Source organism: Anneissia japonica, unplaced genomic scaffold (genome assembly GCF_011630105.1).
Source record: "Anneissia japonica isolate Jap-2015-1 unplaced genomic scaffold, ASM1163010v1 scaffold921_len549748_cov171, whole genome shotgun sequence".
Taxonomy (NCBI): Eukaryota; Metazoa; Echinodermata; class Crinoidea; order Comatulida; family Comatulidae; genus Anneissia; species Anneissia japonica.
Genome location: NW_022694674.1, coordinates 2554 through 15380, shown reverse-complemented (window position 1 = coordinate 15380; position 12827 = coordinate 2554). Strand labels below are relative to the sequence as shown.

The 12827-nt window shown below is 35.6% G+C and overlaps 1 protein-coding gene and 1 non-coding gene across 2 annotated transcripts in view; both read right to left on the bottom strand.

Moving 5' to 3' along the window:
- The window catches only part of LOC117101145 (serine/threonine-protein kinase Nek4-like), a gene marked incomplete in the record, with an annotated part of 17729 nt that extends 5366 nt beyond the window's left edge, over nt 1–12363 (bottom strand). Inside the window, 9 exon segments of the mRNA XM_033241023.1 lie at nt 2183–2377; nt 3155–3283; nt 3878–3947; nt 5273–5430; nt 6771–6878; nt 8352–8549; nt 9860–10126; nt 10331–10444; nt 12209–12363. Of these exon segments, the coding sequence (XP_033096914.1) occupies nt 2183–2377; nt 3155–3283; nt 3878–3947; nt 5273–5430; nt 6771–6878; nt 8352–8549; nt 9860–10126; nt 10331–10417 (1212 nt within the window).
- Trnak-uuu lies at nt 1687–1759 on the bottom strand. Its single transcript has one exon. It is a non-coding gene; the product is annotated as a tRNA-Lys (tRNA).
- Nucleotides 12364–12827: the final 464 nt, after the last annotated feature.

Here is a 12827-nt window from a genome sequence, read left to right as displayed (position 1 = left end):
GAAAAAAAAAAAAAAAAAAAATTTAAAAAGAATGTAGCGGCATATCAAAATGAAATTAAACATTGTATAAATATTATCTTGATTGTTTATTTAAAATTCTGTTTTAGTTACAAATTAGTAAAAGCAATAAACAGCATCTAATATATTGAGTATAAAAAATAGTGTCTCATAGTAGTTGTTCATTGTGAATTTTCAAGTTGAAAATCAAAGATATTTGATGTACAGCAGCGAATCAACATAAAATTAGAGAATTTTGCTGATTGAAGACATTCGTGCATACCTAAACAGGCGTGGACATGCAGGGGCCTTGGTCTATTTTCTCGAAAAATCTCAATGTTTGGGGCTATCTTTTGGAGCATTAGCGAACCAAAACTCTTTATCTCAAATTTCCAGTCCATTTGGTATAGTTACTCGCATTCCAATCAACATATTCAACATCAAATATGTGCTTTTCCGAGGAAACCTCACATTTTCCTATTACAGAGCCATCGCTCGCACTGCACGTTTATACAGAATTGATACCCACTACGCGTCACGTGACCACAGATTCTTATCAGCGCGGTCGAAATGATCGTCAAAGGACTAAATTTGCGTTGTTTCTCCAGTTTACTATAATATCTCCATGATTACATACAAAGAAAATACATTGCATTGTAAAGTGAATTTCGCAAGGACATACGTTTTTAATTGATAACATTAAGATCTTGCGTATTTATATACATATAGACACATACATGGTGTGAATGCCCAATGCACTGACTAGCTGCTGCAATTTCCCTCTAGGAAGTGAGTTTGTTATACAATGGCTGGGGTAATAATAACATGAAAAATCGCTATTACCATTATTATTTTAGGATTCTATATCTTTGTTAACATAACTATTCTTTTATCTCTAATCCAGTGCTACTGCAATTACATTTGGCGAAACTTTTTTTATACCTTGTTTAGCGAACCCGCCACCTGCAAATATTGATGATTTCAAATAACAATAAAATTTTATTTTTGGCCAATTAACGCACCCGCCGCCACGAAAAAGTGGAAATTTCATTAAAAAAATAATTTTTTTTCTTGATTTTTATTACGCCCTCCGCTGTCTTGAAATCTTGGTATTTATTGCCTGTCTAATGTTATAGGCATTTAATATTAATTAATTAGTATTAGATATAACTGTTTTATGTATTTTATGAGACAGACACAACTTTCTTTAATCTTGGGTAAATCGGTTTTTTGCAAAGTAAATTCACATTTCCATAACATTTTTGAACCAGCATGATCTTAAAGTGATGGGCAGCTATCTCAGTTATAATTCAATTTAATTCATTTCACAATTGAGGCATGCTGTGGCAAAATGGCTAAGTTGTAGCAAAAATTAAAATTTAAGTTATTGGTATTTTCAGTTGATCTTTAAAATGAGGAGTCATTCATTGAAATTGGACATTTCAAGCCTAAGTGAAAGTACAGCACTTTTAAAGTCAAGATAAACATGATTTTGAGTAACTGCCTTTCAAAGTTATTTGTGCATACATTGTTTAATAGAATTAACTATCAAAATAATGATCTATAATGAAAAACAAATTTGGATTTTTATGCAATTTTTTGAGCTCCCATATTTTATAGCTCACTTACTCAATTCAATTCAATAATTCTTTAGTTATTCCTCATGGGGCAATTTTAAAAAAGATTGGACACCCAATAAGGGACTTGAACCCTTGACCCTCAGATAAAAAGTCTGATGCTCTACTGACTGAGCTAACCGGGCTTCTTTCTCAGTACTGGCCTGTGCAGCAACTTAACCATTTCGCCACAACATGCCTCAATTTGTTGCTTCAGTGGGCCATCAAGAGCCACTATCTGCTAAATCAACATACATACAATATAAACATAAGTGAGGTGTGTTCTGTCTGTACTTGCTTAAATGGGCGATTATGGACGGTAAGGTAAGAGAATAAGGGAGAAATTGTCGTTTTAAAGGGATGGAGAAGGGATAGGAAAGAGGGCATTACTGCAGGAGTTTTAAAGAATACATTGGTACCAGGAATGGAGATGGGAGTGAAGGGGATTATTTTCGTTTTTGGCTATCTTTCCAAGGCTGCAAAGGGTTTACAATGTTTGCAAGGTTTCAAATGTGGGACTTTTTAACTGATTATGACGGTCAATATTAAAGCCTTGTATTCTTACTGACCAGTTCAGGACTGCGTGGTGTGCTATCTTCCTTTGAACTTGACACTGAGCTTGATGATGATGATACAGACTTTTTGCCACCTGAGCCAGACTTGCTGTTCTGCACGGCAAGTTTACTCTTTGCACTTGCACTCTTACGTGGCGTATCGGCTTTAGAAGGGGCTGGAGGAAGCGGCCTTCCTTTCCTTGCCCTACTCTGCTTGAAAAAATTCAAAAATATATAATTATCAACTATATCATAATGCTAAAACCTTGGTGTACTAACATCTAAGAATGAATTACAATTACACAGAGCATGTGTACGGTATTGTTTTTTATTTTTATTAAATAATTTTAGTCCTGATCATGATGTCCTAATCGACCATGCCTTATATGTATCTACAGTACGTAGCATGCTCTGGTGAACCGAAGTGATGTACTTTTTCACTAGTTAGCACACTAGCAGAATTTGTTTTTGTTATTGATAACATTTCTGTATTGCCTGATATATGGCTGGCCAGCACGAATGATTTTTCCAAACCATGCTGACACTGAATATTTCCAAGTTAGCAGGTAGGGCCAAAATTCAATAAATGAATAATCTTATTCAATCATAATTGCAACTATCTAAGCATGAAAAACATTGATTAGAGGTACATTACTTTTTTCCTTTTGTAAACAGGTATGAAAAGCTATATAACTGCAAACAGAGTATTGGGATTGATGAAGAATGAATCATATGATTGCAATATTATTGGTGATTCTTCTTTCCAGATATTATTCTCCTGAAGACGATTGAAGCAAGTCAATCAAAACGTTGAGATATTCTCAAACAACATCAGTTCTTTTCAGAACTATCTAAGTAGTGTACCGCAAGCTTTAATATATATTATTACTTCGTCATGCAAACCTTCAAACAATATTTTCTTTCAAGTTTGCCATTCAAAATATTGTAGCAAAAAGAAGAAATTCTTGATAAGACTCAAAAACTTACATCACCAGATCCTGAGCGTGGGGGTGCTATATCAAATGATTGTTTTTCTAATTTTCTTTCCTTAGAACCTGAAGTTGGTCTCTTTTTTTTTACTTTTTTTACCTCAGGTTCTTTTGCAGTTTCTGGCTCCTGTTTACAAATAACAAGAAAACAATACAAAATATATTACTGTACTAAGCATACAACAATGAAGTACAGACTATGTTATATAATAATATTTATATGATGTCTGAGACTGAAATCTGAGCATTTAACATTTTCACAGTCGACAGTAAACCTAATTACCTTTACCAATCATAATTTAGTTTCTAATTGGAACACAAAAATTATTTTTTGTGAGATATTAAGAATGATACTTAGGGTTTGATCATCGATCAACTTCCATGTGCCCTACAATCAGCATCCCCCACCCCCATCCCCTTCCAACTCTGCCAACTTTTTGTGATGTATCACAAATCTGTCAGTAGGAAAATATAATCAGCATTAAACAGTGACTATCCCCGAATAGTGGGTAGGAATTAATTTGTCTTGTAGGTTTTGCATCTCATGTGCAAACATTCAAAAGATGTTGTTTTAACATATGGATCAATATTTCACTGCTATAATGAATGCTACCACATGGTGTTTTGATAAGACATACTGTACAACACAAACTCTATGACTACAGTAAATATGATAATTTGAAAGTATCTGTAATATCAAGTGCATGTTTTTTGTACTCACCTTTCTGGGTGTGGAAACTATCTCAGTCTTAGATGAACGACGAGAATCAGAACTCCCAGAATTTGGTCGTCTAAAAACCAAAAGTTATTAAAATCTTAAAAATGTCCACATTTGCAGTAGTCATCAGAATCAACAATAGAAGAGCAAACTTCATCTCATTTCATTTATTTCGTCTTTTTGTATAAAAAGAAAATAAAAGCAGACATGCCAAACGTACAAGGCCAACAAGAGGAGTCCGAAAAACTTCTGAGCGGAGTTTTGGCAATATGAGGGGAGTATTCCTATGACATGGTACCAATGTGATCGGATTGTAAAATGTAACCGTTTTGACTCACAACCAGCAACCCCGCCCTGCAAGACTAGGCCCTCGGCAGAAAATCAACACCACACCAATCACAATGAGCGTAATGTAGGCATCACCTACAGTAGTTTTGATTTCAAACTGACAGGATACTTTCCGTTATTAACTTGCATGTTTGCATGTGCTTTAGCTTCTTTTTTGGAGGAAGGTCAACACTACTGCTCGTTTTTCGAGCACTGCCTGTCATGGCCTAACCTAGGCCTACATCCATATCGCTCTCATCCGACACTATTTTCGAAATCATGCTTTACTAGTCTGTTGTTACGAAATCAGTAAACTATGGAGCACTATACAATTCGGAGTGCAGCGCAACTTTGACATCAATTTGTCTAATGAATTTGTTTTTTTCGAAATCAGTAGACCGTGGAGCGCAAAATAATTTTTCGTATGCAGTTCAGATTGCAACTTTGACAGTCATTTGGTCAATGAAATTGTTTTGCTTTTCTAAATCAGTAGACTGTAGAGTGCAAATTACTATTTTGTATACAGTTCAGAGCGCTGCTTTCAGGACGAAATTAAGTGGTGTTGTTTTTACCTAAATCATAGGATTATCATTTTTTATTCGGAAATTCGCAATTTATTTCAGCTGGCCAAAATGCGTAAAAAGCGGAGATTTTTGACCCAAAATTAGAGTGCAGAGCTTAAATAAACGGAGTAACTCTGCTGAAATCGGAGTGGTTGGCATTTCAGTAAAAGTTCCGTAGATCGACCAAAAGTATACTAAAATACTGTCCAAAGGCTCTCCAAACTGATTAAAAACATAAACATGATAGAAACATAAAAATCTAACTTCATTATTAATATGGTCAGAACAGAGTTAATAAAGATTAGGGACTTGCCCCACAGAAACTTTTACGTGCGTATACACTCTCGTTTTTGGGGGACATTAGCAATAACATTCTAGAGGCAAGGCTTAAGAGAACATTTCACTTAAAGTTTACCCATGAATTCTTATAATATAAAAAGATTCTTTCTAAAACAACATTAAGAATTAAAAAGGATTATAAACTTATGATAAATGATACACAACTCACCGCATTCGTGTGCTTTCGAGAAACAGGGCTATGTGTTTTTTGATGAATGGATTACGCAGTATTCTGGCCACGCTTGGTCTTTTATCAGGAGTTTGGTGCAACATACTCTTAATAAGGTCTATCAGTTCAACACTGTACTGCTTTGGCATTGCAGGCATCTGCAAATAATTCATTAAAACAATCAGGGTCCTTACATTTTTTCAAACAAGCATATTCCAGGACAATTCCAGATCACATTATATCGCGTACAAGTAAAATATTAGCATGCACTAATTTTAAATGTATGTTAGTTGAGTGTATATTAAGTTTTATCTAACTCTAATTCGGAGGCAATGGATCCCTTTTGTTTTTCTCACGCTTGTGGAAAATTATATTTTGCTCACATATGTTAAAATTTGTTGGTAAGCAAATGAATTCCCAAGAGTATGGGGAAGTATGGTTAAAGTAAGGCAGGGCTGATCGCTGAGTAGAATTTTCTCCTCGGCAACACAAATGTGCGCGTACAACAATGGACTTATCAGTGCCTTTTGTGGTACCGGCGCGCCGGTAACTTCATTCTATTGTGGCACCGTGGGGTGGAATACCGACTGTCCAGGGTTGTTGTTCAGCGAATGATAACTGTCTCAGCTGTGGCGAAGTTTACATAAAATAGATATACAGTAAACAATATAGCCTTCATCGATAGGTGTACGTTGTGGAGACGTTTAGTTTATTTTATATATATTTAGGTGTTTATTGCATGTTTAAACTGGTATGAACTAATGATGTACAATAATACATGTATAGTATTAATTAATTTAATTAATGGTTATGCTCTATTCTCTACACATTATTACTATACTGTATTATTTATTATTGGGCCTATTTATTGATATTACGTCTATTATTATTAGGCCTTAGTTGTTAATTTTATCTCTGTATTTGAACAATTATAATGCTGCATGGCGTAAACTTTTATTATCTACTATACAGCAAATGTTACCATACGGCAGGGTTCCCACCATCCTACCTGTACTGATAAGCTGCCGACTGGCATTATTTTTTTAATTATTTCGTAAATTTCAAAAAAATAAATAACAAAATACCTCGCTCTAAAATCAAGGACTTTTAACAGTAAAAGTTTTTTAAACATGAACGCCATACAAGAAAATAACTGTAGAAGTACACGTTCCCATGGTTACATTAATTGTTAAGTAATTGCTTTGCACTGGATAGGGCCGAAACATAACCATTCATGCAGAACAAGTGTGCATGTCTGGATTATAATGATGAATTACCCAAAGCGAATTCACCGGGCTGAGCACATGCAAAAAGACCTGTTCAACTTAAACTTTCAATCAGTCAGACAAACATGTGTGATTCAATGAATGGAGTTGTTCGCCTGTATTTTAGTAAAGCATGCAAATGGGAAATATACTGCACACAGCTTTTATTAAATGTTTCATTCAAATGTACACAATTTACATTTAATTCAATATAATACACATCAAAATCTTACCTTTCCTCTAAGAATTTTATACACTAAAGAATTCATATCCTTGGCATTGAATGCATGCTTGAGGGTAGTCATTTCATATACACAGCACCCTAGCGCCCAAACATCAGACTTCATTCAAAGTAAAGAAAAACAAATTTACAAGTTAATTTCCAACAGAATATATTGAAAGATATTCTACTGGCATTTCAATTTTCAATTATATTCACAGCAACTATAAAAGTCCGCTAGAAAAAACAGAAAAACAAAAATAATAAATTGCATAAAAAAATAATACCGAGAAAGCTGCTGGTCTGTCCACTCTAAAGAGGAGCTGAAGGCCAAACGAGCAAAGCAGGCATTTTGGCTGAGGGCCGCCTAGGGGTCCCGGTTAGGTCCAGGGTTGTCCCCACCATATGGCACCACCACTATAATCGTGTACATAGCAATCTTAAGGTCTGTCCACATTATCAAGTTTTATGCGACAAATAACTGTCATCTAAACATGTGGGTGCGATATAATATCATCACGCCCGTATATGGGCAATGTGGAGGCAGTAGGTGCAATGGTAGTGTCTCAGACTATCAACCATAAGGTCAGGGGTTTGAAAACCTCGCAGTACAAGTCACTTGTGTCAACTGTAAAGTCAGGGGTTTTAAACCCTCGAAGTGCAAGTCACTTGTGTCAACTGTAAGGTCAGGGGTTTCAAAACTTTGCAGTGCAAGTCAAGTAACTTGTGTCAACTGTAAAATCGGGGGTTTTAAACACTCAAAGTGCAAGCCACTTGTGTCAACTATAAGGTCAGGGGTTTCAAACCCTCCCAGTGCAAGTTACTTGTGTCAGTTGTAAGGTCAGGGTTTCAAACCCTTGCAGTGCAAGTCACTTGTGTCAACTGTAAGGTCAGGGGTTTCAAAACTTTGCAGTGCAAGTCACTTGTGTCAACTGTAAAATCAGGGGTTTTAAACACTTGAAGTGCAAGTCACTTGCGTCAACCGTAAGGTCAGAAGGTTTAAACCCTCGCATTGCAAGTCACTTGTGTCAACTGTAAGGTCAGGGAATTGAAAACCCTTGAAGTGCAAGTCACTTGTGTCAACCATGTCAGGGGCTTCAAACCCTCGCAGTGCAAGTTACTTGTGTTGACCGCAAGGTCAGGGCTTTCAAGTCACATGCGTCCTTGAACAAAAGGCACCTTTCCCATGTTGCCTCTATCCACCCAGGATATAAGTGTTTACCAAAATGCACTGATTTATTTCATGCACCGAACTGTGGAATACTCACTTCATAGGTATTGCTCCAATGACTGGCTTAATAATGTGGAAAGGCACTCATTGATTTAGTTGCTATAATCACTGACATATTAACAGATATTTGACACAAAAATCTGGATAGTGTGAACAAAAATTTACATAAGGAAACACGTGATTTAAAAAACAGACGCTATGGTCAAAAGTTAACAGGAATGTTATTTTTTAGTTTGTGTGTATTCCAGCAGTCTTTGGCATAGTGGATTTGGTTAATATGGCATTGAGCACTGTGAAATAAGGGTGCAGTCCTGCTGAGATTGCTATGACCTATAAACAATAAGTTAGGATACTATACTCTACCTTATGGTTGTATGGTTTGTTTGAGAAGAGTTCTGGACTCATGTAGTATGGTGTACCAATGAGAGTTGTTGCCATATCGTTACAACTATCTAAAACTCTTGCAATTCCAAGATCACCAACTTTGATGATTTTACTTTTTGTTAAAAAAATATTCTGAGTTTTCAAATCTCGATGCAAGATGTTCCGCTCATGCATATACTATGGATAAAAAAATGGACCAAAAGTGGACCAATTATACAATGGTGTGGTACATGCTATATTATTTTGTAATGTTCACTCACCTTTTTTTATTTCAAATAATTTATGTTGCATATTTGTACAATTATACAATCTTTCTCTTCATCATCCCGATTATTTTTATTTTATTATTGTAAAGTGCCAATAAGCAACATCATCTTGTTTGTGTAAGCTAAAACAGTAACAATAGCAACAGCTGCAGCAACATTATCAACAACGGCTATGTTCTCACACGGCAGCTAACGGTTAGCAGGATCCAGATCCTGATAACCGTTAGCTGCCGTGCGTCCATATGAGAAGATCCTGATCCAGATACCAAGAATATGATGATCGAATAACTGGCCAATAAGAAACTGGAAATTGTAAACGCGTATGTGTGATTGGTTGATCATAGAAACGAGTTCAACGCGCTAATCGATAGCGATTGCTAACCGTTCCGGATACCGCAAACGGTAACCGATCGGGCGTTCTCACACAGGTGCTAACGGTTAGCGCTAATGGTTAGCACTCGATCCGGATACTAGGGCTCTCTTGAGAACCAGGCTCATATTCCTTTGGCATTCCACATATTCTTTCATCAAAAACCTTCCATTTAAAAATATATAGCAATATTTATTAAACTATTCATAGCAAATACTTTAACTTTGAGTTAATACTTGTTTGAAGTTTTAGGTTTATGAATAAAATGATGAAAAGAAGTGTGTATTAGGACATAAATCCAGATAAAACAGATATTATTGTGAATTTCAGAAATTGTAATGTTTTGTCAGATTATAGATAGATAGATCTATGAAAATCAAAATATCAAAGTTTATTGTTTTTGACCTGACAGCTTAACCTTAATGTCCCCTTGCAAATTATTCTGGGTTTTGAGGGAAGTATGTAAACATGCCAATGTGGGTTTATTTACTTGGGTAGATATTTTCTCCAACCTCCTAAGCAAAGAAATAGGCAAAAACCATGTTTAAAAAAAAAAAACAAAAAAAAAACATGGTGTTTTCATTTACATGTGTGTCCTTTTTGATTAAAAAATCAAGGATTCCAGTAACTTATCTATTTCTAAAACTTGTTCTGCCTCTATTTCGAAAACCTCTTCACTTATTCCACAAAAAAACTAACTTTTTTTATTCAAGAAAGGTGGCAATTGGTTTATTTACGGTATTGCCACATCTGGTGAAACCATTTTACAACATAACATAGTTTAATTTCATAATGTGGGATTTGCTTGCTGTCAGACAGGAAATAAACAATATTTTTTGTGTAATACTGACCTGTAGTGCCATTGCAATCTGTACAAACCACTCAACAATTTGTTTCTCCTCAAGAGCGGCACCTTTCTGTTCCTTCAGTTTGTTATACAAGTCTCCTCCATCGCAATAACCCATGGCGATGTACAAGTGACCATCTTCCGATTCAAAGGAATCTTTGTATGATACTATATTAGGATGTCGCAGCTTGGAAAGCAACTTTGCCTCTTGTTCAGCAGCAATCCGTTCTTTTTTTGAGGCATTTCTAATCTCTAGCTTTTTGACTACATACTTTGTTGGGAGAGAAATGAAAATATTTTTATACTACATCATTAAAGCAAAAAGTATATATTTTAAAAATATTTACATGGTTTGTATAACCATGGAGATACAATAAGAAGCTATCACAGTGTAATGATGACCAGGAAATTATTAACTTTACTTTAAAGGCAAGGGAATAATTAATTAATGTCTTGACCATAAATTGAAGCTTACATGTTTCTTGTCTTTTTTGTGTTTAACCAACCACACTTCTCCATAGCTTCCTTTACCAACCACTTTTACTTTGTCATACCCATCCATACTTAAAGTCTCAATAATCAATAATATCTGTAAGCAAAAAGAAGTTATGTATTTACAAATACAATACAATATAATAATATAATTTACAAATGTACATTGCAATTCTTGGCCTAGATTGCAGTAAAGTACTAGGGAATATGCTTGGGCAGTATTTCTAGGCAGTGGGGTCTAGGCCTAGTTGTTATTTTTTTCACCAGGTTGTCAAGAAAATGGAAACTCTATTTAAAGGTAATGATGTTATATTACTTACATAGTGTTGCATATGTCAACTAAAATTGAGTGTTGCCAACATAGAGAATCTAAACATAGGCGTGTATGGCTAGACCAACATTCCACAAAGCATCGCAACCAACCATTGGGTCACCAAAATATTTTTTTGGGTCATGAACTTAATAAAAATCATAAAATCAGAGCCTAGGCCTACGGTGCCTGGGCTTAGCTAGGAGCACATCCGTGTGAGGGTGCTTGTCAAAATACCGAATAAGAAAGAGTTTTACCATATCGGAAAAACATTGGGGTCATGGGGGGCCTTTTCCTGGACTCTGATTGGGAATTACAAAAAAACAAACACTAGGACGATGTACTCCCGTAATTTCTGATTCGGATATGGAATTCCCACCTTCAAAAACATTACCGATGATGGTATATGTTGAGAACGTTTCCAATTTTAATGAAATACAAAAAAGTAGAAAATAAGTCCTTTTCATATAAAAATTATGAAAATATCAAAGACTACATATACATATTAACTTTATGTAATGTTATTTTTGATGTAATTTAATAAGACTCCATGCCCTGAGTGCTTAAATACCCTAGGCTAGGTAGAGTCTGAGCCACTAGGCAGCAATACGAGTCATGTGTCATTGTGTAGCAGGGAGAGGAGACATCGCGTCTAGGCTTAGCTAGGCCGTCAAGGCGGTGCACATGCATATGGCAAAAAAGTTGAAGATAGGCCAACATGCATAAATCTGGAAAAAAATTCATTTAATATTAAATTTAGCATATTATAACTGTAAATATTCAACCAATTTTTGTCATCTAAACTGTAGATTACTAACATCAATGAGTTCTTTCTATTGAATTAATGTGAAACTATATTTGAAGTCAATTGAGCGATACAATTTTTAGTGTGCTCCTAGGCTAGACTTAGTCTTATATATAGGCCTAGGCCTACAGTAAAAAAGATGGCCATGAAATAGGTCTAGGCCTAGGGCATACCTAGCAAGCTAGGCTAGGCCTCTACAGTAGGCCCAGGCAAGGGTCTTCTCATTTTACTGTCACTTGTCACTATCAGTATCACTAGGCCTAAGCTCAGGGAATCTATACCTAGGCTAGGCCCCAGGAAGGAGGCCTAGCAATGGCATAGAGGCCTAGCCTAGGCCTAAACTAACTAGGCCTAAGCCTAGGCTAGGCCTAGGCCTTAGTTTAGGTAGGCCATGGCCCCCTAGCTAGGCCAATCTCACCGCATTTTCAACAAAAATAATCTAATCAATAAATCTTTCAACATTTTACTAGTTTAGGCATAGGGGATAAGCATATTATTTTCAACATCATCGGTTCAATTTTAGCCTAGGCCTCTGCCTAGTCAGGGTGACTCATCAGTGTAGCTTCACTGACAGTATCTCCACCACCCTATTATTGATTGGCGCACTCTGCACTGCGGCTTTGCTTCGCTAAGCGACTGTAAACAATCTTTGAAGGAAGTCAAGTCGGCTTGCTATTTTTCTTTCAAACGTTTATTCTAACTACAAATATAAATAAATATTGGTGATTTTGAATGTCATAACTTACGCGTATATTACATGTTGCAACCTTGATCGCATATTATGTTATTCTTTTGACATAATAGCAGTTTAATTTGTCTTCCTCTCTCAGAAAAGCTTCGGAAAGAATACCGCTTTTATACTCTTCACCTTCACTTGCCTTCTTCACTTACATGCCGCATTTATTTTATTTACACGTAATTAAAATTCTGCCCTCTATCGACCAAAGTATATAACACACACGTCATAGTAGGCGAGCAGTTTATGGCCAAAAAGTCCTCTAAAATCGTCGAGGTGGCAATGGAAGTACTACCGGCTAATTTTGATATTTTCTGAAAATATAGGTCTTGAGAAGTTCAGAACTCAAAATTACCCAAAAACCTCCAAATTACGCATTCAAAATGGCCGCCATTTTTCCGCTTTAAATTATAGTTTTAGCTAAATAAAAAATAACATCACTCGAATAATCATCAACAATTGGTGAAACTCAAAATATTCGTTAATTATCGAAAATAAATCTTGCGTTAAGAAAAACTACAATTTCAATCACCATAGCAACCGTTGCTATGCAAATTTAAATTTCCTATTTTATTCATGAAATTTAAGTACACAGGAAGATTAAAATTTATTAAATTCTTTATTTTCAT